At 34.1% G+C, this 24,770-nt stretch overlaps 3 protein-coding genes across 3 annotated transcripts; 2 read left to right on the top strand and 1 right to left on the bottom strand.

Annotated features, from left to right (window-relative positions):
- Positions 1–1,378: 1,378 nt before the first annotated feature.
- LOC108195951 (probable cytosolic oligopeptidase A) lies at positions 1,379–9,578 on the top strand. Its single transcript, XM_017362982.2, has 17 exons — positions 1,379–1,817; positions 1,917–2,084; positions 2,294–2,417; positions 2,771–2,847; positions 3,127–3,270; positions 3,368–3,598; positions 3,681–3,771; positions 4,381–4,502; positions 5,099–5,206; positions 5,295–5,540; positions 5,658–5,803; positions 6,361–6,478; positions 7,215–7,374; positions 7,528–7,559; positions 7,999–8,064; positions 8,955–9,026; positions 9,147–9,578. Exons 1-17 carry the CDS (start codon positions 1,407–1,409, stop codon positions 9,225–9,227), a joined length of 2,397 nt encoding a protein of 798 aa, XP_017218471.1. The 5' UTR covers positions 1,379–1,406; the 3' UTR covers positions 9,228–9,578.
- A 1,442-nt stretch (positions 9,579–11,020) lies between these two features.
- Positions 11,021–12,398, top strand: LOC108195953 (protein BRICK 1). Its single transcript, XM_017362983.2, has 2 exons — positions 11,021–11,252; positions 12,066–12,398. The coding sequence occupies exons 1-2, from the start codon at positions 11,120–11,122 to the stop codon at positions 12,188–12,190; spliced, it is 258 nt and encodes an 85-aa protein (XP_017218472.1). The 5' UTR covers positions 11,021–11,119; the 3' UTR covers positions 12,191–12,398.
- A 1,790-nt stretch (positions 12,399–14,188) lies between these two features.
- On the bottom strand, positions 14,189–23,999 carry LOC108195950 (nodulation receptor kinase). Its single transcript, XM_017362981.2, has 15 exons — positions 23,439–23,999; positions 22,346–22,868; positions 21,015–21,490; positions 20,713–20,863; positions 20,552–20,623; positions 20,375–20,443; positions 20,191–20,262; positions 19,926–19,997; positions 19,642–19,814; positions 17,604–17,830; positions 17,083–17,209; positions 16,923–16,991; positions 15,960–16,149; positions 15,460–15,592; positions 14,189–14,730 (listed from the first exon to the last, which is right to left on the bottom strand). The coding sequence occupies exons 1-15, from the start codon at positions 23,530–23,532 to the stop codon at positions 14,389–14,391; spliced, it is 2,790 nt and encodes a 929-aa protein (XP_017218470.1). The 5' UTR covers positions 23,533–23,999; the 3' UTR covers positions 14,189–14,388.
- Positions 24,000–24,770: the final 771 nt, after the last annotated feature.

Below are 24,770 nucleotides of genomic sequence, written 5' to 3'. Positions count from 1 at the left end.
GTTCGCATCTCTGGATACTCATAATATAAAAGGTCATGCCCCGCGGCATTAGAGTTATCTGCTGGGAAATTGTGAATTTAATGGATCATTAAGTTTCTAAGATTTTCCTAAAAAAGAAGTAAAAGTAGTAAAATTTTGCACCCGTAACGGAAGATTCTTTAATTGATTCAGTAATCATATCTGAATTTTAAATTTCTATATATCACTTCAAAAGAACTTATTTGTCATGCACTATGCACATTTATGATCTCAGATTTGCCTTATGATCTAATTTTTTTTATAGAAAAAAGAGAGAAAGAGTTAATAATTTAAAACTTTGCATGTTTATCCAAAATAATTTCTCGCCCATTTTTAGAAGATCATGGGAGAAGAGAAAATAGTCATTCCGCCATTTTTTTCTTAAAATAAATGACAATCTCATTTGTCAGACATTTTACCAAAAATATCATATTATTAAAATTAAAATAGTAAATATTAAGTCCGCCGTATTTGAACATACGATAAGAATGTATATGATACAATAATAAATAAAGATTATTATTCACGTACATATTATAGTATATAATAATAATAATAATAATAATAATAATAATCTAATATAATAATAAGAACTAGTGCATCAAATAAGTTTAAAGCTGGTATAAATAATTTATCATTTATGAGAAATTTTGAACATCAAATTAATCATGAATACTCTTCAATTTTAATAATCATCAAGATCATTGTTCTGCATATGAAAAAAAATTGTAACCACTACATTATATTATATTCAATTTTAACGAATTTGTACTTTAAAATTCCATTATAAATGGGAACTCTCTATATATTTTTTTATATTTTCAACATGGATAAAATAAAAAAAAATTAATAAAAAATTTACCATGACTTAATTATTACGATTTCATATCCTAAAGTAAAATACAGCATACAGTAGATCAAATTTATCAAAATAAATTTGTAAGAGCATCTCCAATAAGCTCTTTATTTGAGCTCTTAAATTAAAAAATAAAGAGCCATGTCAAATTTTGAGCTCCAAGAGACTCTTTAAAAGCTTAAGAGTCTCTTCTCTCTCCTCAATTGTAGGAGCCACTAGATAGCTCTTAACTAATATTTTATTATAAGTTTGTTCCACTTACTCTCTTTTTTTCCACTTTCTTTTGTCTTTTTATGAGTTCAATGTACTTTTAATAATATAAAAATAAATAAAGAGTAGATATAAAGAACATTGTTGGAGTACATATACACTAAATTGCTAAGAACTAATAATTTATATTATATTTAAGAGTGATTTTAAGAGTCTGTTGGAGATGCTCTAAGTCATTCGAGATTCTGATCCTCTGGTCTAGACCTATACGGTTCATACACCTTCCGTCAATCACAAGTCACAAATTAAGCGCACGCACAAAATGCAGACCCACCCAACGAATAATCCGCACCACCGGGTCATCACACTTATTAAACCGTTTCTCCTACTCATCCTAATGGCGAGCCGCATCTCATCTCTCTCTTCATCTCTCTCTCGCTCTCTCCCCCTTTGTTATTATCACTTAAAAAAACCTCCCCACTCTAATCTCACTTTTCTCCCCAAACATCTTCGTAAATCCCATCCCTGTCCCCTCTGGTCCTCCTCTTTCTCTCTCTGCCTCCCTCCCCGCCGCTCCTCCGCCTCTCGCCGTCGTATCACCACCGCTGCCTCTCCGACAATGGCTGCTGTTGATCAGGACAATCCGTTGTTGAAGGACTTCGATTTCCCGCCGTTCGATTGCGTCACGGCCGATCATGTCCGTCCCGGCGTCCGTGCGCTGCTGAAAAAAGTTGTATGTATCGTATCTGTTGTGTAGTTTTTGTGATTTGATGTGTTTGTGTGTATATGTGTATGTAGATTTCTGATTTTAATTTTGATTGTGTGTGATTAGGAAGATGAATTGGTGCAATTGGAGAGTAGTTTGGAACCGTCGTGGCCGAAGCTGGTGGAGCCGTTGGAGAAGATGACTGATCGGTTACAGGTGGTTTGGGGAGCTGTTAATCATCTTAAGGCTGTGAAAGATACTCAAGAGCTTCGTGCCGCTATTGAGGAAATTCAGGTATAGACCGATAAGTCTTATTATATACTCAAGTTTTCGGATTTGATAATTGATGTGTTTGAATGGCGAATTTTTTTGTTGATTTTGTATTTGTATATCTTTACAACTGTTTGTTGGAATTTAGTTACTTGTTTTTATTTACTGTTACATCAGATTGAACCGTTGAAGTGTGTCTAATTGAATTTGGTTTAATTATTGTTTCCTTACAGCCGGAAAAGGTCAAATTTGAGCTCAAGTTGGGACAAAGTAAGCCAATCTATAATGCGTTTAAGGCTATCAGAGAATCTTCTGATTGGGATAAACTAAGTGATGCTCAGAAGCGTATAGTGGAATGTGAGTTCCGACCAGTATAGAAATTACTATAATTTGTGATATCTATATATAAATGTTTACACAGGCTAACAGTGATGGGCAATATATAAAGTAATGATTTTATTGTTATTTTACAGTGTTTACTAAATTATCCAGCACACTTTGTCATCCATTCACTTTAGTTTAGCATCCTTTGTTTGTTGACTCTGATTCCTCAGTAATTTTATATAGTGAGGGAAGTGATGCCTATCTCTGACCTGCACATTAAACTTGATGCTTATTTTCAAGAGTTTAAACCATACATATTCTTCATTCCAGACTGTGCTAATTCCTTCTTTGATATGCTGAGTTATTGAAATTTTTAATTCATGCAGCTCAGATAAAGGAGGCTGTTCTTAATGGTGTCTCACTTGAAGATGATAAAAGGGACCAGTTCAACAAAATTGAACAGGTAAGCTTTAGTAACTTGTTATGCATTCAACCAAGATTTATACTGTGGTGCATAGCATCCAGTTTTTTTTTGTGGGAAAAAATTTAGGCAACTATATATAGTTTAGTGGTCCTTATTTGATTATTTAAATTTGTAATAGAGACTGTTAAGACTCAGATTCGTAGATCTGTTATAGTTACATTAGTTTTTGTTCCTTATTGAAAAGTGAAAACATTGATCGGTATTAAAAATGACAGATATGAAAGTTGATGCTGATGAATTTTCCCTCTCTGTTTGCAGGAGCTGGTGAAGCTTAGTGAAAAATTTGGGGAGCATGTTTTAGATGCCACAAAGAAGTTTGAAAAACTCATAACTGAGAAGAAAGATATTGAAGGGTTGCCAAGTACTGCTTTAGGGTTGGGTGCACAAACGGCAGTTTCCAAGGTAGTCTGCACTCAAAGTAAAACCATACATCAGTTGTTAGTTACATATAGCACAACTGCTTTTCCATCTCAATTATAAAAATGTATTGTTTCAACAGGGGCATGAAAATGCTACCGCTGAGGATGGCCCATGGGTAATAACTTTGGACGCTCCAAGTTTTATGTCTGTCATGCAACATGCTAAAAATCGATCTTTGCGCAAGGAAGTGTACCTTGCTTATATTACCCGCGCGTCTAGTGGCGAGCTTGATAATACAGAAATTATTAATCAAATTCTAAAGCTTAGATTGGAAAAAGCTAAGCTTCTAGGCTATAACAACTATGCGGAGGTATGACTCTATTCTCCTGCAGTTCACTCCTTTTCTCCCACAGTTCGCTTTTCAGACATGCTTAGAAGGTGAATGTTATCAGGTAAGTATGGCAACCAAGATGGCTACTGTTGCTAAAGCTGAAGAACTTCTCGAAAAGATTCGTGCTGCTTCCTGGGACGCAGCTGTTAAAGGTAATATGTTGGCATAATTTAATGCAGTTTTGCAGTTCAAAGTGTATGGGTAATTAAATGGGAAACCCCAATTACAGATAGATGGATGCTGTTATATAACAATGCAGGGAAAGTATGTTTGAATGTTTCACAAATTCTTTCTACGGATAAGCATTACTGCCGTGCCAATTAAAGTCGAGTTTTCTACAATTTAAACCGAAACCTCTTCCATACAAGTAGAGTGAATAAAGTGGATTTGTCTGATGAAAGCATATTGATACTGATTACTGATTCCCTTGTTGTTTTCCAGCAGATCTACGATTAGTCTATTATAATCTGTTATAGTATTGTGATAAATTAATTTCATCGAATAGTCGAAATAACTCCTTATAACTTGTTCTGATTGTGCAACCTGGAGATACATTATACAGTCGTCTAGTTGATTCAGTGCTGGATGTCCTTGAAGTTTCAATTGTGCTACCTTCATATACATTTTTCATTATACAGCTGTTTAGTTGAATTATTGCTAGATGCCTAAGAAAGAACCATGAGCTCATGAGCTTGCTTGTTATAGAGTACCTGTGATTTTGTTAAAAATATAATAGAGGTTAATTACTTTGATCTTGGTAGATATGGAAGAACTGAAGCAATTCGCAAAAGATCAAGGTGCTCCAGAAGCAGATGATCTGACCCATTGGGACACAACATTCTGGAGTGAGAGGCTGCGTGAATCAAAATATGAAATAAACGAGGTTAGTTATCTCTGTCCTTTTAAATGTAATTTCCGCTACTGTTAACCTATGCAGCATGCAAAAGAAATTATACTTGTACTTGTTGATATATCCCTTAAGGCTTGTAACCACTTGATAAATTATATGACAGCCCCAGATTTTATTACGTACTGACTTGGCTGGCTCCAGATAATTATGTTTTAATTATTTTTTTTTTAAAATTTAAATACTTGGTTTGTCACATTCTGAAATCTGGTACATTGGGCTTGTGCCTTGTTATAATAGCCCCTCATTTATTGTTTTTGGTATGATAATTAGATCTGTAGCGTTTGTTATGTATTCTATGTGCAATGCAGATTTTCTAGTCTTTTAAGAAACTTTCTGTGTAGCTTTTATTTAAATCTCGATACCCTTTTAAACGTCATTAATTTCAGTCTTGCTGTTAAAACTTTTATGCAATAATTTAACTCTACGACAATGCTCACTTACTGTTGTCCTCCACGATACTAGTGATGCCTCTTCTGTTTTTTGTTTTTGTTGTTAATTTTGTGCTTCATAAACAGAGTTTTCTTTTAATGCATGGTTATGCTGATGTGCTGCTGCTATACATATTACAGGAAGAATTACGACCTTACTTCTCATTGCCTAAAGTTATGGATGGCCTTTTCAGCCTTGCTAAGATGCTGTTCGGAGTTACCGTAGAGTCGGCTGATGGTCTGGCTCCGGTAATTATGATTTAAAGTTTAAGTGGTTTTTCTTGCCAAGCAGCAAGAAATGTGTCGCAACTGATGATTTTTTAATGTTGTTTTCTAGGTGTGGAATAGCGACGTCAAATTTTATTGTGTCAAGGATTCTTCTGGAAGTCCTATTGCCTACTTTTACTTTGATCCATATTCTCGTCCATCCGAAAAGCGTGGAGGAGCTTGGATGGATGAGGTTGTTGCTCGGAGCCGTGTACTTTCACGCGACGGTGCTTCTCCTAGGTTGCCTGTTGCACATATGGTGTGCAATCAAATGCCTCCAGTTGGGGACAAGCCCAGCCTCATGACTTTTCATGAGGTAAGAGTGTACTTTTTTGGGTGGGTATGCCTTATATATAGGCAATTGGTGATAATATCTACTTGTGCTATATACACGGTTAACAATCCTTTTACTTTTTAACTCCCTAATTTTCAGGTTGAAACTGTCTTCCATGAATTTGGTCATGCACTCCAACATATGTTAACGAAACAAGATGAGGGTCTTGTAGCTGGTATAAGGGGCATCGAGTGGGATGCTGTTGAATTACCTTCCCAGTTCATGGAAAACTGGTGTTACCACAGGTACACCTTTTCAGTCAATATTTCTCAATGTCTTTGATACTTTCTCTTTTATTATTTTCAATTATAGAAGTAACTTGTCCCACTAAAGAGTAGTATAGCCGTATAGGAAACATCAGTTACCTCAGGATAAAGTTTTAGTTTTACAGTCAAATTCGTTTAGGAATAAATGATGTTAATTGTCTTTATAGTTTCTGAAAATGCTAGCTGCTTTAATTTATTCCTTGATATTGATATGGGTTCTGTTTTGTTTTTCCAAATGTTTAGGCACACACAGTATACCTAGTTCTTTTAATATATGTCCATCATTGTTCTAGACTTTTTGCAGAAATCACAAACAATTGGAGTGTAACAAAACTTCTGGATTTTACAAATATCAATTATAAATAAACAAGAGTCAACAGTTTGTATCTTGACAGGGGAAGTGCCCACGTCCTTGGTTCTTTGGACAAAAACACCTTAATGATATTTGCTAGTACTGTATTAGTAGGCAATATCTAACGGAATTCCCTCATTTCATAAAATATATGACTTCCCATTTTTCATATTTATTGTTACAGGGATACCTTGATGAGCATTGCAAAGCATTATGAAACTGGGGAGACTCTCCCAGAAGATATCTATTTGAAGCTTCTTGCAGCTAGGACTTACCGTGCAGGCTCATTAAGTCTTCGCCAGGTCAGTGAAACATCCGCTACTATTATGATGTAAGAGCATTTATATATGGGTTCTGGTTGGTGTTTTGGAAGTTGCTATACAAAGTACATAGCAATGTGGATTTAAGCACAAGAAATCTTTTGGCCAGTATGCATAACATAAAGTGTCGCCTTGTTGAGTTGTAAGATTATCATATAAATTTTGTTTTATTCCCATCTGTATATGATAAACCATTAAAATCTATATGTTAATAAATTATATTGATTAATATGATGTTTTCTGTGAATTTTTATCTATTATTACTAATGATTTGATTGTAACAAATTGCTTGTGATTTGCCTTAAAGTTCTTGGTGTCACAATTCAGCTTTGTGTTTAGTCATGCACATTTGTTACAAGTCTAGATCCTAGTGAATGTTAGTGACACCGACAATCTTTCAATCATACTTCTGTAGTTCTGTTCCTTGTATATATATCTTAAACTTCCATGTCTACTACCGACTATACCGTACTCCTTAGTGAAGGACTGCATGGTTGTCAATTTTGTGTAGCTTCAATACTTGTATTTATTTGTTTATTTATTTTTCTTTCGTTCCTCTGTTTTCTTTTGGTTCTCTGCTTCTCTCTCTATGGATAAATTCTGGGTTGTCGTAGTTGCTAGGCTCTTAGCAGAATACAATACTGATGCCTTACAAGTCATCACTTGTAAAGAAGATAGTATGATTTATCTTATCTTTTGCTTGCACAATTCTATCCAGATAAGATTTGCTAGTCTTGACCTAGAACTGCACTCAAGGTATGTACCTGGGGGTTCTGAATCTATCTATGACGTTGATCAAAGAGTTAGCCAGAAAACGCAAGTGATCCCTCCACTTCCGGAGGATAGATTTCTTTGTGGATTTAGCCATATTTTTGCAGGTTATTTCTTCCTAATAATTTTACTTTATTGTCAATTATATTGTCTAGTTTGCATGTTTTAACTTTTTTGCAATTTAATATAATTACTTGATACTGCTCTTGGCATTAATATTTATCTTTTTTTTTGATCTGGTGGAATGAATGGATTAACAGGAGGATATGCAGCTGGATACTACAGTTACAAGGTAGGAATTACATTAACTTATGTATTTCTGGCTTCTTTTTTATTGCATGGTTTAAAACTGTTAACTTGTTTAGTTCTCAACTTCAATTCATTAACATGCTTTTCATTTTTCAGTAAATATTTATATAATCAAGTATTTGCAAGTATTCTACATGTTTTGTAAATAAGTTTTGTAGTACATTATTATGTTTCCATTTCTGGCTCTTTCCACTATAAATTTAGTCTTAGTATGTCTGGTTGATATCTACTGCATGCTTGCTTCCTCACTTTATAAACTCACCAAATTGTGGGCTATATGTAATCTCTTTGTATCTGTTGGAAGCTTGAAAAATGTGTTTAAAGGTTGCCTCAAAGAGTATCTAGATCTGGGAGTATTTTTTGTGAAAGTTACTTCTAATAAGCTCCTTAATATATCAATATCAACTGTTGGATTTTGGCAGTGGGCTGAGGTATTGTCTGCTGATGCTTTCTCTGCATTTGAGGATGCTGGTTTAAATGACATCAAGGTATGCTAATATCTTGAAATTTTAAGCCTATTTTTCTAAGGTCAGCTTTCCATATGGCAGCATCATATTCAAGTGCAGGTCTTTTCTTGAAGATTTTAGATACCTGTGTAGTTCTTTTCTATGTTGCTAGCAAAATCATAATAGGAACCTGGAATATAACTTTAATAGGAGTTTATGTTGCGAGCAAATTCATTATAGGAACCCGAAATATACCTTTAATCTAGTTTTTCTGGTACCGGTAGAAATAGCTTCAGTTTTTCAGGGTAGAAATAGCTTTAGCTTTAGGTTTTTAGTCCATTCCTCTTAATCAGAGGAGACTAATGCATTGGTCAAAATTTAGTAAACAATGTTGTCTTTTGTGGTAGCACTAGGGGAAATGATATTAATATCTTGGTTATAAATTCACTACTTTCACATTTTCAGGCAGAATTCGTTGTTTTGTTTATTTAGTAGCAAAACATTTTATTTTATTTTTTTGCTAAACAGTCGCGAACATTTTTAATGCTAATAATACATGCAAAGTATATTGACCTGTGACACCACTATTTTCATGCAAATTGATAATTCTCATCTTCTGAATACATCATGTTAAACCAAAGGTCCCTCGGAATAATCTTCAACAGCTGATGGAAGTTTAAAATTATTAAATTTCTTGGAGAAGAATGATATGGACTGTGAATCTATCTGTGCTAGAAGTAACACTTTATTGCTGAGATATACCGATGTTTATTGATATTGTCCTGTAATACATTAACTCTTCAAGTCAGGACTGCCTTAAAAGTAGCCCTTCTTGTGTTTGGTTTATTATTTTTTTTTTTTGCTAAATATGTTTGGTTTATTTTAGAGAACAGAATAAGTTAGTTGCCATACTAAATTTGTATTTTCAACAGGCTGTGAAAGAAACTGGGCAGAAATTCCGAGAGACCATACTAGCTCTTGGAGGTGGCAAAGCACCATTAGATGTAAGATGATACCAGTTTCTATATACTTCTTTGCTGTAGTACATTATGAGTGACGGTGATAGTCAATCCTGAATTCCTGATCTTGGCATTCCTTTCTCTTTTGTTTACAAAAATCTCCAGGTTTTTGTAAATTTTCGAGGGCGTGAACCATCTCCTGAGCCCTTGCTTCGGCACAATGGCTTGTTGGCAGTTTCTGTATGAAGCTAGGTGACAGTTCCAATGAACCGGTATACTGAAACTTGGAAGGGATGAGTCAGGGAATAATATATATTTAGCTGTTGGCACAGGAGAAACATTGCAATGGATGCCCAGATCTAAGCAAAGGGCAGAAGCATGTTTTATTCATTGGGATGATCCTGCACAAGGAAGTCCCATATCTTAGATGGAACTTTTTGTTTTTTTGTTTAATTTCGAATTTTAACTTTCTGGTCATTACTTTTAAATCTTTGACTTCACAAAAGTTGAGATAAGTTTAGGTTTGGAGATCCTTCAGAGATCAGGTATCATGCTCGATGATGCTGCTATGGTATATGACATGTTCGTCCCCTTTCATACTTGATTGCAACTAAAGCAAAGAAGTAATGTTGTGTTTGGTTGGGGTGAATGATTCTGGAAGGAATGGAATGAAAAATGAACTATATTATGAGAAATTGTTAATAAATTTCATTCTTTTCTCCATTCCATTCCTTATTTTATATGCTAGAGATCAAACCTTCAATTTGAGATGGAATGCTCCATTCTCTCCTACCTTCAATTTTTTCTCAAATCTCATCATAGCAATTTTGCCCTCACTTATATTTATTTCAAAATTTCCCCTCCTATCTCTATTAGTTCCAAGTAATTTTACTCATTTCATTCCATTTCATTCCATTCTCCTCAACCAAACACAACATAAATATTATTGCAAATAAGTTATAAAACTTTTGCCTCTTTAAATTATCAAATACTCTACCAACTTAGAAGGAAAATTATCCAAACTTAGGAACTTGCAAGGGGTAACTTCTTTCGGTAATCTACTTTTTTTTTTTATTTTAAACAGTAAGGCCTCATTTATTAATCGTTGATCATGCCGGGACAGTTGAATCATACCTAGGAGCTAAATAAAACTATTTCTTGTTCAAATTAGATGACTATTTTTAAAAAATCACATAGTTTAAAAAGAGTGAATGTATAAAAATTAATTAATTACGGTAATATGTGGAATGAGGACCATGTATGATAATGTATGATAACATATGTGGAATATAAATAACATATATGTGAAATAGATATGATTTTGAAAATATAATTTTATTTTTCAATTGATATGAATAACTATATTGAAACAGATTTTATTCTCAAAAATGAACATGTAAATTGAAACGGAAGGAGTATTGTTTAAGAATTCTATTATATTAAATATTAATGCTACATTTGTATATAAAGTATAGTCTCATAATTATTTTTCTTAAATAAAATTTTAAAATATCAAAATTTTATTTGGAAAAAATATTACAAAATTATACTTTATAAGAGTCTTAAAAAGCGTGTCAAAAACTAAAGTTTATATATAATTGAATGGGACTGGGAGAGCATATAATATTTATAAGTCAAAATCATCAAAACAAAACTCGGCTTGTTTTTTTTTTGAATAGAAAACTCGGCTTGTTAGTATTATATATAAAATCATATAAAATTTAATATGATATAGTTACTATGTACTTTCTGTAAGTAGACAAGTGAATAAGTGAAACGTTTGCCATCTCAAAATCAGGAAACAAAAACACAGTAACAATTCAATAATTAGGTGAAATAAAAAAAATTAGTCCTGAAATTGATATTTTTTTACGTATTTTCAAAAGTTTACATATTAAATTTTATATTCTATGAAAAGAAAAGAAAATACAATATACATATTTTACGACATGAATTTTATGCAAGTGAAAAAGTGACAGGAGTACAGTAAAAACAAAAAATCTTCGCAGGGAGCACCGGTGAATCTCAGTGATTTGGAGTCGTGAGGAGTCAGTGCAGGAGAAAGTTTAATTTCAAAGTAGAGCGAAATAAACATTATACATACGCGGCGTGCTCTGTTCTGTATCTACAGTATCTCAATGGCAAGAGCCGGTGGAATAACAAACGCGGTGAACGTGGGAATAGCAGTTCAGGCAGATTGGGAGAATCGTGAATTCATTTCTCACATCTCTCTCAATGTCCGTCGCTTATTCGATTTCCTCATCCAATTTGGTACTGCATCTCTCTCTCTCTCTCTCTCTCTCTCTCTCTCTCTCTCTCTCCCTCCCTCCCTCTCCCTCTCCCTCTCCCCCCCTCTCTCACCCCCCCTCCTTCAATGCTGTAATATCAACTGATCTGCTTCTGCTATAAAGTATCCCAACTTAATTGGCTCAATTATGTACAGAGAACACTCTCTGTACTTTGATCTGACCCCAAACTTTAATTATGTAAACTTTGTTAATCCGTTTGAGTTTCTACACGTTTTTATCGTACTCTACTTGAACATATATTCTTAGCTCAGATGAAACTCACACAGTGCTCGAACCATATAAGGTGTACCATATCTAACGAGTTATGGGATTTGCTTCAGTCAGAGCAAGTCAAAATGCATAGCTATAATTGAATTCGTGGCTAAAATGTAGTACTGGAATTGCTAATTATAACAATTGCATTGTTATAATTTGATGGAAAATTAATAAGTGATTAATTTCTATTTTAGCACCAAAACTGCTTTTGGTGCCAAAATATACAAATAGCTTTATTCCATTATAACAATTGTATTTGATTTGCTCTTATATGGTTACATATGCTTGAGCAGCTTAGCAGTTTTAAGTATCCTTCAAACATTAGCACCCGATCTGATTTGAAATGAAGCATTTAACATCTTTAGACTCATTTTACTGAATATATCTACCGGGACTAGTTTTTTGAGTCTGTTTATAATTTTAGGCCCAATGTTATTGTAATTGCACCTGTGTCAAGGGACATGGCAAAAAAAACAAGTTATCAAATTATCTTACAGTCAAATTGATTCTTGTCTTCCAGAGGCCACAACAAAGAGCAAACTGGCATCACTAAATGAGAAACTTGATACACTAGAACGTCGCCTAGAATTGCTTGAAGTTCAAGTTGGTGCAGCTACGGCCAACCCATCTCTGTTCACGACGTGAGTCTATTGAATTATGGCGTTTTAGAGAAGAGCTTACATGTAAGCATCCATTATATCTATGAACAAATATAGTGTTCCTGTATTCCTTCCTGATGTTATATATTTTTATGTTTTTGTGGTTCCATGTTATCTTGTCAAGAACAAATGCAAACTTGTTTTCCTCTACATATACACATATTTGAGTGGTAAATTGTTGTTATTTCTTGCTATCTCGCTTTATTTGCAATTATATTCTTGTGAATGAATTTACTATGCTCGTGACCACCTTTTTATATATTAATCAAGTCTTATACGATATGGGATATGTTATGTGGGTATGTATATCATTCTATAAATATTAAAATACCTAAAGAATAACCTAATGGCCATTTGCGTACTTAATAAACTTTTAACCCCGCCTGTAGAACATAAAATAGATATCTTTTTTTCCCTTTCCTGTAGATATGTATAAACTTTTAAATAAGATAAATCCATCACTGGTTCACTATCACCAGGGCGAGCCAGTAACTAATTATCTATGCTTAGTATACCTATTTAATTTTCTCTGTCTTTTTAATTATATTATTAACTTGCTAACACAGCATATGCAAAATCGCAGATTATGAAAACCATAATTAGACAAATATATGTTAAACCTAACAGTTTGAATACTATATATAAGACTTAATATACCCGAAATCCGAATACAATACCGCATTGTCAGCACATTAGCATTTCTAAAGTTGTAAGGATGTTAGGCTGAATGGTGAATGCTGTATAATGTGTATAATTAGGGCTAGCTAGTCTGGAAAGCAGCGGAAATCTTAACTTGGGATTTCATAAACAGACCGAAAGGATTATGAAGATCTTTTGTCGATACCAAATTACCAATATCTGACTTCCTTTTCTTTCGGACAGATCCATATGTAGATCAGTCCGGTCTTTGTCTTTAGAAAGCTAATAAGGTTCTTCTGCGTTAAGTGTACATGCATACTGGAGTGTGTACTTCATTAGGTTTTACCTGTAAATTGTCTAATCTTTGAACTAGCTAAAAATTACATTCTGGTTGAGCACGTACCGTTTCAGAAGTCTCCATTACTCCAATCATACTTTATCTATGTTCTGCGCACTGGTCCTTTTGCGCATCACCTTGTTTATTTCGTTATTTGGACCATGTGCTTATCTTCTTTTTGTGGCTACTCTTTTAGAATGCTTTATGTAGTTTTTATGTCATGTATATTGAAGTCATCAAAAACTTATTTATAAGAGCGATATTTTCTCCTTATTTTAAAGGATATAGAAAATTGAGATGAGCTATGCTCTACTTCTTTATGTAGGCACATATCATTCTAGAATATTAGCAATATTTAGCTAGACACTTCAGCATGGAGAAATATTTTCTCCAATGTGTTCCAAGATTTTAAAGAAAAGATAGAGAAATGAAGGTAAAATTTTAGTCAGTTTCTCCCAAAAATTTCTTCCCAAAAATGGGATGATTGAGAAAGAAAGTTAAGTTACAAAAATAAATTTATTTGTTATTTTTCCATGTCTCCACTACTTTTTTGTTTACTTACAAACTCGGGAACATAAGAGAGAATTTCATATATGTTTTTTTCTTTTCTTTTCTTTTCTATCAACTTCAATACCTTTCTTTTCTTCATCTAAAGAAATCAGGAACACTGCATTGAAGAGAGTGAAGTGACAGTTTCTCTGTTTCAGTTTCCTGTATCTTTGCTCATTCTCCAGAACTCTATAAATTATTTCATTAACTCGACAAAGCTACTATTATAATTGTTCTGGATCGATTTTAATATCTTTCATCATCGAATTACTCTTCAAGAAGCAACTATGGAAGATTTCTTTTCTTTTCGGATTGGTATGAAGATATCACACAGACAACCTTCATTTCTTAATATGCTGAGAGGCCTTTCCATGCTGCTACTAATTTACCGGATTCATTGTATCTTAAGATAACCATTGCATTATGGATTTCTTCCTGCACTACAGACTCAGTTCTGACTTCTGAGTGACCGAGAATGATGAATGAACTTATATTACATAGCATCCTCGTTAAATCATAGATTTTGGATAACGTGCAACGATGTGTATAACTTATATCCATAGAAATGATGCAGATACTTTTTGAGTGGAGAAAATTAAGTAGAGATGATGTACCAAACCCTATTACAAGAGTGAGGGACTTTTGCTTTCTCTTCATAATCATCTTGGTTGTGGAGGAGCTGGTTGTGAAAGGATGGGTGAAGTTTCTGTTTCTGTTGGAGTTGGAGTGGGGGGAATAATGATCGTCCTTTCTATGGAGAACCGATAGGATCCTCCCAAGCTGTCCATGGACTTGAGATATTCAGATGCATTATTCTCTATAATCAAAGCATCTTCTAACTCGCGTACAATGTCAACCATGCTCGGTCTGTATGCTGAGAAAGTCTCTATACAATGCAATGCTACCTCTACCACTCTCCACATAGCTTCTGCATGATATGCTCCCTTTATGCTAGGATCAACTATTTCATCGATTCTTGAGTTCCGTATATAAGGTTTTGCCTGGATTTGAAATAGGAGTTAGAACAATAGTATACAGCAAAAGAAAAAATTTGGTTCAAGTATAAATAAACAAAGACACTATATTTTCCATAGTGGCGCCATTCTAAATCTAAGTATCTAACTGTTTATTATATATTTTTTTTTAAAATAATCCTTCCAACTATTAATAGATATCTTAGCTTCTCATTGACTTATTTAGTTATATCATATTATTTCTATGTACCACCCTTCCTTTCCAAAATGGATACTTGTCTTACAGATTGTATTTGGGCAATAATAATTTATAAGCAGCGCCAAGGATGAAATGAAGGATAGATTTAGATTTCTTGTATAGTAAAGTTTTTGTTTACAAGCGTAAATAGGATGTTTGTGTGTACGTCCGGCATGTCTTAGATTGTTTTCGATATATTTGGTCCATTTGTACATGGGACCATACTTCATTTTGTTGAGCAAACACTTTGACTAGTTACTGATTCTTTTTGAGTACCACAAATAAGAAAAGGGAAGATCATGGCGTTATAATGCTATAAAAGTGTAACTTCTCGTTGATGGAGGTTAATTTTCCAAGTAATTTCCTTAATCTTTCAAAACTTATTGTAATTGTAGGAAAGATAACCGAAATCGTGAGATCTTGAAATCATAATTAAAATCTGTATTTTTCTTAAGCAACAAACAGTTTTTCCCCAACTAACCACAATATGCAGCATTTTAAGTGAAATCAGATTATACCCATTCGACTAAGCTCCACTCATTGCGTGGCCTTTGTACGTTGAGAGGTTCTCTTCCACTTATAATCTCAAGTAGGACAACTCCAAAGCTAAAGACATCACTTTTTGCGGTCAAATGCTGAGTTGAATAATACCTGAAAGGTGAAATTGTGATGTTTGATTGATCGTTAGTTCACAAGAAAGCATGACAAGGTTGATCCACTGACTGACTACATTAATATAGGATGAATCACGGTTCAATACTTCAATTATCACCATACTTCTCACCATAGATATATGCAGTTTGCTCCTAATATATATAAAAACGAGCCTGAATGACAGGGCCTTGATAACATTTAGGATATTGTAAATTAATTAAACCATATCTCAAACAATTACTTTGTGTATTATACAATAGCAAGTATAAATAAAAATAAAAATACAGCTTTGCCTATTATTTTTATTTAAACATGTTATGGGACTATCGCATAATATGATTTCAGTAAATTATAATATACTTACTCTGGATCCAAGTATCCAGCTGTTCCCCTTACTTCTAGAGAAGCAGCGCTATCCCCCTCTTGAGGAGCATATTTTGAGAAGCCAAAGTCTGCTACTTTGGCACTCATGCTCTGATCCATTAGTATGTTACTCGATTTTACATCTCTATGTATTACACATCGGCCCGAAAATGTGTGAAGATAAGTCAGTCCTAAACAATGAAAATAATTTACATGGGTCAGAGATATATAGTTACAGGATGGAAATGGTTAAAATTGAACTGGTTTCAAAAAATAATGAAATTGAATAAATGGTGATGCACATTCAGTTCAAGTGAATTATTTTACCAAAAGGAACTTAAAGCTTAAGCATGTGCAACCACAAAGCAAATTATTTCAAATCAGCCTGATCTTTTTTGAATATCTATATCAATCATGATTTCTAATTGGTTATGCTGCTATAATTCTTGATCAGGTTTCTCGAGTTCGCTATTATCATTGTATATATATTTTGTTTTTGTTATTGTTGAACAAACAATCATGTTGTATTGCTGATTTGCTGCCCAACTATATATGGCCACATTTCGAAGTTTTTTTATTCTGCATTTTTGGAAATCATATTCTTCAGGTAAAGGTCGAACAACTGTTTTTGCATATACTTGGGAGATATATATGTTCTTGTCATACGGCTATGGAAACTAGAGTTTTACAGTTCTGTTAATTTTTAATAATGCATACTGCTATGTCGGTTGTATTAAAAGTAGAGTTTTACAGTTACGTAAAAAGTTCTAATGATGCATACTGCTTAAATCAATTAATTTAAGGGACTCTATGTTCAAAGAAACTGTAAATTCTTAAGTATTATAGACACAAAAAATGCACTTTTTTCCTCGAGAAATCTTTACATATATATATGCCTTGTACGTAATATTCGATTGCATAAAATAGGGGGATATTTCATATTGTCAAAGTATGTGCAACTTGCCTCGAGCAGCTCCTAAAGCGATGGAAAGCCTAGTAGGCCAATCTAGAGTTTTGCGTCTAGCAGCTTCCCCTGTTGTATAATTGATGAAACTAATCAATCATATTGTAAATCATAGAAGAGAAAAAATGGAAAAAAACTTTAGGTGAAAACTGAGAAGTACCATAAAGACGATCTTGTAGGGAACCATTAGACATAAATGGATATACAAGAATTTGTTGGTCCTTCTCATAACAATAGCCAAGAAGGGGTACCAGATTCTCGTGTCGAATAGCTGACAGAAGGTTTAACTGTAGATAACAATCTTAATGATGGTCACTTATATGTATATGGCAACATCAATCATAAAGTGAACCTTTGACATGACTCTTCCTAAGTTACGCCCGAATATTTGTTCTACACACATAATCATGTTTTGAAATATTACTATACTCTTCAGAACCTATATGCAAAACAGCTATAGCAATGAAAATAATGTGTTCTATATGCTCCTTCTTAATTTAAAAATGCTCAAGGCAAAGAAATATAAGGAAAATGATAGTAACAAGGAAAGTGGATGTTAGCATTTAGAAGCGACCTCAACTAAGTTTTTCTATTTCGAGTAACTGGTATAATCAATGTTGTCTAAACTCGGACCATCACATAAATTTTATTGACTAGGGTAGTTTTAGAGCAGGGTCTTACCTCATTATTAAATTCACGAGTACCCTGTGTTGAAGTTGCTGAGCGAACCTTTACCGCCACTTCTTGGCCATCTGTCAGAGTTCCACGGTAAACAGATCCAAAACCACCTTCACCTATCAAAGTTTTGTACTGCTGAGTAGCAGTTTCTATGTTCTCAAGGCTGAAATTCAGAATGTTTATTGATCTTATTGAGATATCATCCATGCTTCGTATTGAATAGATTGCATCTGCATATAGACAATGCTTGGTAAGGTATCTTTTCTACTTGTAAAATTGAATCAGAAACTGAGTCAGTTATTGATACCTACTTTCATTTTCTTGGTTGAAATTAAAAAAGGAAAATGAAGATATTTCCGTTATTGATATTGATTAAAAGGGTGGTGGGAGGAATTGAATCCATGACCTTTGCCCGGGGGGGGGGGGGGGGGGGGGGTTCTACTAGGGGAGCTCACGGTTCGGATCGGTGCGGTTTTAGGGCAAGACCGCAACCGAAACCGCAAACCTTCGGTTTTTAAAATTGAAAACCGCAACCTAACCGTCGGATCGGTTTTGGTTTCAAAAATCTCTGTTCAGTTTTCAGTTGGTTCGGTTTCGGTTTTAAAACCACAAGAAATAAAAATAAGAAATATACTTCCAATTGAATAATAAGATATTATCAAAAAATACTTAACAAAGTTATATATATATATATATATATATATATATATATATATATATATATATATATATATAAGGATGGGATCAAATAAAAACTTTTTTAGGTTACAAACTTACAAACTTTTTTTTATTCTCCCATCGTGTTAATCTTTAGTTATAGAAAGTATTCATGTTGAAAATTCTTGAAAAAACATCACAATTTTTAAAAATAACGCATAAATAAATCGCGCATTCAACACATTTGTAACTGGGGTTCAACATCAGCTGTAGAACACTAATTATCATTATGTTGAATATATCTATAAAGATACTTAAACTATATCTCTGGGGTTTGGGTGGGGTTTAGAAACATAAATATTAGTTATATAATACGTTTAACTTAGTTTTTACATTCAAAAATTAGTTTATGTACTTCTCCAACACAATTTTAATCGATGTTCAACAAAATATGTTAAAAAAATGTTGAACTCAAATTATATATGTGTTGAACGCAGAAAGTTTGTAAGTTTGTACCAGAACCCACCCCTATATATATATATATATATATATATATATATATATATATATATATATATATATATATATATATCATCCAAAGATGATGATAAAGCCTGGAAATTAAAGAGCATTGTACACTGTCCAATGCACTCTACACCCCCCAGCTTGCCTCGACTCCAGGAATCATGACTTGAGCTTCCGGCAGATTTAACTTAACTTCTGTGTAAATTTATTCTTTAAAAAAATTATGTAAATTATGTGTAATATACATGTATTTATTTTGATAATCAGTTCGGTTTTAACCTAAAACTGAAACCGCAACCATTATAATCGTTTCAGTTTTTTAATTTGTGGTTTCGGTCCGGTTCGGTTTTTTGTCGGTTCCGGTTTTAGTTCGGTTTCCTGCTTACCCCTAGTTTCTACCATTAGGCTGAACCCTCGGCCCCAAGAACCAAAAATTTTATTTTTACTTTACTTGGTTGGACAAAAGAACAAATTCTAAGAAGACAAGTTTAGATTCAGTGGCACTAATTTAGTAAATTGTTATGCATTAGTCAGAATGTTTCGGTCATAGGATTTAAAGTTTTTAGATTTCATTTCCTGTGCCAGTTCTGTATGTAAAATCTTAGCTTGGTTGTAATAACTTTCGTATGCAGTATATAAAGTGGATGTGTTGACCACTGCCTACTTCTCATCCTGGGAAGACCTGGAATGTTAGTTTAGATATAAGGTTTTCCTCCTGAAATTCAAAAATTTGCAACTAGGACCTAGGTGAGATATACTTCTATCTCTCGCTTGACATTGTAATGCTAATCTGGTAGTAGCTTTTCATGCCATGCCAAAAAAAATGAACCTAACAATGGAGAGAGATTTGTTTACGCACTCTTTGTCATAGAATTGCCTCGGTCAAACTTTCCCCTAGTCATCACCTTTTTCTTGTAAAAGCAGTAGCAAAACACTCCAGCCACAACAACAAAAAGTATTCCACCTGTAACGGTGCCTATGATAATTCCTTTTGATGTGTTTGATGATCTTCTACGATTACATGTTCCATTGCTGAAAGGGAAACCATGTGAAATTGTAAGCTTTGTACCTTCTTTCTGTGCCACACCAACACCATTTGCACTGAACATATTCATAAAATAATCACGAGTGTAAAACTCATACTCTGTGTCAAGTTTTGATCTGTTAAGGTTTCCAGGAAGCTCCCTGCTCATATGCTGATTGCATCCAAATGAACTGTAGTAGAACCAGAGAGTCGATTAGGCAGCCAGCAGAGATCATTTTTGAGAAAAATAGCCAGCTAAAAATCATTGAGTTGATCTGGGCTTTGTAATGAAGTTCTGGTAACAGACTCTCTAGAAATTAGTCAACTGAAGTTGGCATGTTACTTAATTGATCTTGCACCTTATTTACTATCATAAATACTCACAGTGTGGTTAGTTGTTGAAGTGAAGCAAGTGATTCTGGAACCTTTCCCTTAAGATTGTTGTGGCTGAGATCCCTAAATATTGTCATATTCAAGGAAATATTGTTAGTTCTATACAGTCGGTCAGTACTGAGTAACAATTCTTTATGATGAAGTTATCAACTCTAATAAGTGAAGCGTTCTGTACAGTGAGGTCAAAATGGATGAAGCTGGAAATGCTGGGACAACACCAGTGAATCTGTTGTTGCTCATGTTCCTAGATCACAGGAAAATAGTAGTAAACAAATATCCTAATTATGAAAAATAAGAATCGTATCTCAAACTTCAGAATGACATTAGAAATGAAAATTTTGTTAAATCATACAATTCCCTCAGGTGGCGCATTTTTAAGATACTAGGAGGAAGTGATCCTTGAAGATTTTTGTAAGACAGATTCCTGTGGATCCAAGTCGAGTCAATAAGGCAGTCTATAAAACGAATGAAGACAAAAAACAAAATAACCATCTTGAAGTAGAAAAAACTTACAACTTGGTGATAACTGAGGAACCATCAATTGATGTACAAAACAGGCCATTCCATGGAAGGGGTAGGCATGGGTCTCCGTACCAGCTTCTCAATACTTTGTTATCTTGGTTTTCTACTAATAAATTATCCTTCACATCCATGATGATATTCACTGATAGAAGAGATTGATTAAGTTAAGAGCCTTTTACATTGTCCCATGATTGGTATTCATTCTTACTTGTGCTTTGGTGAGTATTTGTTACTGTCTTCTAGGTTCCTTCTGAAAATTATATTTACTATATATGAAAAACTTTATAGCTTACCATCTTCTTGTGTGGTCCCATGAAGTTGGGGTCGAACCTGCAAAATCTCATAGGCATTACAAATTGGCCCCAACTGGGAGCCATTTGTTTTGGCAAGTGTCAAATTCAGAACCCCATTAGCTTTGAAGTTCAAATCAACTGTTCTTTGATTAGAGCCAGCACTCAAAATGTCAACCTCTTGTTGCTTCTCGTTGTTGATGTATATATTGAACACTCGATCCCCCGCTTGTACTGACTCATTGTGTTCAAAAAAGTATATGTAAAGATTGTAAGTGTAATATCCAGTATCTAGGTCATTATGTAGGAATTCTAAGCGCTCTGGATGGGTTAGAGCTGTTTGTAGTACTTGGGTAGGAGGCAGTACTGTGCTAGTAGGGATGATGGAAATATTGAGCACAGATGACTCTGTGGCATCAGTGGAATGGACATCATCGGGTTGCGGTCTCCAAATTTTATCATATGGATCATATGGGTACCTGAAATTGTGTGATTTAAGTCAGAATTATGAACTATTTTGTGCAAGTTATGATACTACTATATCAGTTGATCATTTAGTTTAATTGTCGATAAAAAAGTGATTTCAGTTTTTCTTGATTTTAAGGTCACTTTTTGGTGTATGTTACACAGCAGTTTATTAGTAAATGATTTGTGAACTTTATTAGAATTTGCTGTGTTAGCCTCAAGTTTCAGGTGCCCAGTCCCAGTATGCTGTATATTATAGTAACCTTTTGGAGATATTTCTTCAAGCACAGCATATTATCATTTATATTTCTTTGTTTGATAGTGTTTTTCACTTTTATATACTTTGTTTACATTCTATTATTTAGCTGCATAAAAGCAGGCGTCTGAGAAGTGCTTATCTTTGTATAGTAATATTAGTAACAGGGAAAAGTTCTAGGAGACCACTATTTTATCGGAGACCATATATGTCCTTCCAGCAGAACATGTTTTGCAATGTCCTGCAAGCAGAACATATATAGTCTTCAATAAAATAGTGGTTTCCATTTAACTCATCCCATTAATTATATATATTATTATCACTATGGTCATTTGATAACATAGCACAAATGTTGGTTTTGAGGAATGAGAAATAAAAGCTTGTGCAGATTTTGCTTATAATGTTTGAGGTAAAATAAATGCACGACATTGATGGATATGCCTTTTTGTGTGAAAAAGTAGAACTCTGGTGTATAGTATGAAATATGCCGACTCTGGTAACTTATAGTAGTAATTTGGGTGGACTTATTATCAGTTTTCCATGCAATTGCATTTTTTGTCTTGCTTACTGTTAATTCCAATTTAGTATTTGGTATCAGTCAAAGTGCACATACCTGATAGCCGTCCCTGTATTTCCAACATCGATTCTATGTGTAAGTTTGAGAACAGTTGAAGCTTTCTCTTTCAGATAGTTTGAACTTAATGGCCTCAGCTCAAGTTTTGACAGGTAAGGATCTCCTTGTTCTTTCAATAAGCAGAAGTTCATATAATCCATAGTAGTTCTGAAAATTCCCTCCACTACAGCATCGTCTGATGAGTTCACTTGAGCTATAGATGTAACGTCTATTAGTACATCAAAGATTCTACTCTGAGGTGCTTTCTGTAGATCTCCAGCTCTGAATGTACCTCTTATAAGATAGTCTTGATCCTTCCTTGTTGTCAAGTTATAACACCATTTGGTGGCAAAGCTCGAGTTAAAAACTCGAGTTTTAACAGATAATGTGGTATTATCAATATGTTGAGTTATGCCTTGACAAGTTAGTTTATCTGGGTACCAGTTGTCATCTGTAGCCCAACTTATGTTAGTAGTTGAGTCAGTAAAATTTGTATCCGCACAGCACTGTATACTGCTGAAACCTGCACGGCAGTATGTTATGTTAAAGAACAGTTATGGAATTAATGAAGATTGATCCACTACAAGTTCATTTGTGACGGATTGAAAATGATAATGTCTCACTCTCGAGTCTCGGGATCTGTAAATCTTTTTTCGTCCCCAGAGAATTGAGACCCGTCCTCCCCTCTTCCCTATTTTTGAACATTACATCCATGACTCTAATTGGTAAGGTTTACTATGGTGGAGGTAGCAGTGCGTGTTGAACTTCTATGATTAGTTTAGTTTTAAGTGCTCTATGCAGAGCTCATCACATGTCACCTATTGCATTGTCAATAACCAGACTTTGCCTATTCATTTCCAAGTGTTGATGAAAAATCGTAGTTAGGGTTTATCAAGCAAGATCTAACTTCTTCAAAATTGATTATCAGATTATATTGTACTAACCTAAAGAATACAGAATCGCGTCAATCTTGTCACCCTGATTGCTTGCTAAGTAGTTTTTCTTATTATTTTTGTTATGATTTATAGAACAAAGCCTATTTTGGAGAATTTAGAGAACACTGTCCTGTCCTTATAGATCATCAGAAAAGTACCTTGTTGGGCAGCAGCAGTTTGAAGAACTATAAGGATGCAAAGGGTAGAACGGGTAAAAACTCCTCTTGTCCAGTAATCTGAACTTCCCATCATCTCCTTATCAGGAGTACAAGCCCCATCTGATCTTCATGGGACTAAACTTTTTTGTTGACATCCGCAGAAGACTTCCTCAAACTTTGTTCTGGACACCCAATTTTCCGCTTATGAAGGCCTTGACATTTTGCAGTTTTTCGAGGGGTGGGGGGTTGAGTCCTTAGTTTTATGAATACTGGGACTGCAGGCGCAGATCAGTTAGGTAAAACCTTCCCACGAAAACAAAGAAAGAGGTTTAGGGGCAGAGTTCCGGGCCAAATTTCAGTTTGACTTAGAATTTAGAAATTATAGAACTGGTAGGAAATGAAGGATAGATGGTTCCGAACAATACATACAGACTAATGTTGTTAATTATTGGATTATATTAAGCTAATCTCAATGGTTTATGTTAGTAGTGTAGCTGGGATGTATATCAATAATATTAATATACAGTTTTCCTTTAGAATAATACGAAAGGAAAGGGCAGCCTCTTGTCTTCGTCTCTCATTTTGTCTGATGCCTTTGAAGTTTGAACAATGCGTCATGAAAGTGAGGTTTGCCTTCTCAGTTATAAAATACTCAACTGCTGTTTTGGTGTCCATTTTTTCGATTGGTAACGTCGTTATAACAGTTTACGCAAGTTGATAGTATAAGACAATAAGCATGAGTTGTGAAAACTGATTAGCCTGGTAATTTAAGTGTTTAACCATGTATTACAGGTTGCAGATTCCCCAGTGTGGTGCCTGGTCAATCTTATTTTGTGTTTTGAACTGGAACTCGTTGGCTTCTGCCTTGGTTGTTATTATTGTAGAACTTACTGCAGGTTTCTTTTACGCCTCTTTATTTGCTCAGATAAAAACAAACATTTAAGTGGCGTATCAGCATCACTTGCAAAAATATATGTCCATTTTTTCCATCTATTTGGCAGTTGGTTACAATACTTTTTTAGCTCTAAATATAAGAATTTTTTGGAACTTTTTGTACACCATCTTGAACGAGATTGGATGCTGTCAGGTAGTGGTGACAGTTTTGGGTTTTGGTTCATTTTCGTGTTTTTAAACTTGTTGATCAATGGTCAAGTTCAGGTCGCTTCGATTGAATATTAAGAGTTTCGTTATCAGGATTTTAAAGTTTTTATGTCATCGTCGGGTTTATTTCAATAAATTGAATTAGAGTCGTGTTTTGGTTTGTGTATGATATTGTCGCTTCTAATATTAGAGTTTTTCGTGTAAGAAGACTTATAATAGCATTGTTCTAAA

The sequence above is a fragment of the Daucus carota genome, chromosome 7 (assembly GCF_001625215.2).
Source record: "Daucus carota subsp. sativus chromosome 7, DH1 v3.0, whole genome shotgun sequence".
NCBI lineage: Eukaryota > Viridiplantae > Streptophyta > Magnoliopsida > Apiales > Apiaceae > Daucus > Daucus carota.
Note: the sequence above shows the minus strand (reverse complement) of the source record. Positions and strands in the feature narration are given on the sequence as shown.

What these genes read in the sequence shown, in the direction of transcription:
- LOC108195951 (XM_017362982.2), top strand. Translation starts at nt 1,407, where the DNA reads ATGCAGACCCACCCAACGAATAATCCGCACCACCGGGTCATCACACTT. An exon ending in GAAAACTGGTGTTACCACAG is followed by an intron (nt 5,804 to 6,360) that starts GTACACCTTTTC and finishes TTATTGTTACAG; the next exon opens with GGATACCTTGATGAGCATTG. An exon ending in CTGGTTTAAATGACATCAAG is followed by an intron (nt 8,065 to 8,954) that starts GTATGCTAATAT and finishes TATTTTCAACAG; the next exon opens with GCTGTGAAAGAAACTGGGCA.
- LOC108195950 (XM_017362981.2), bottom strand. Translation starts at nt 23,532, where the DNA reads ATGATGGGAAGTTCAGATTACTGGACAAGAGGAGTTTTTACCCGTTCT. An exon ending in AACTGCTGCTGCCCAACAAG is followed by an intron (nt 22,869 to 23,438) that starts GTACTTTTCTGA and finishes ACTGCCGTGCAG; the next exon opens with GTTTCAGCAGTATACAGTGC. An exon ending in CCTACAAGATCGTCTTTATG is followed by an intron (nt 16,992 to 17,082) that starts GTACTTCTCAGT and finishes ATTATACAACAG; the next exon opens with GGGAAGCTGCTAGACGCAAA.
- LOC108195953 (XM_017362983.2), top strand. Translation starts at nt 11,120, where the DNA reads ATGGCAAGAGCCGGTGGAATAACAAACGCGGTGAACGTGGGAATAGCA. An exon ending in CGATTTCCTCATCCAATTTG is followed by an intron (nt 11,253 to 12,065) that starts GTACTGCATCTC and finishes CTTGTCTTCCAG; the next exon opens with AGGCCACAACAAAGAGCAAA.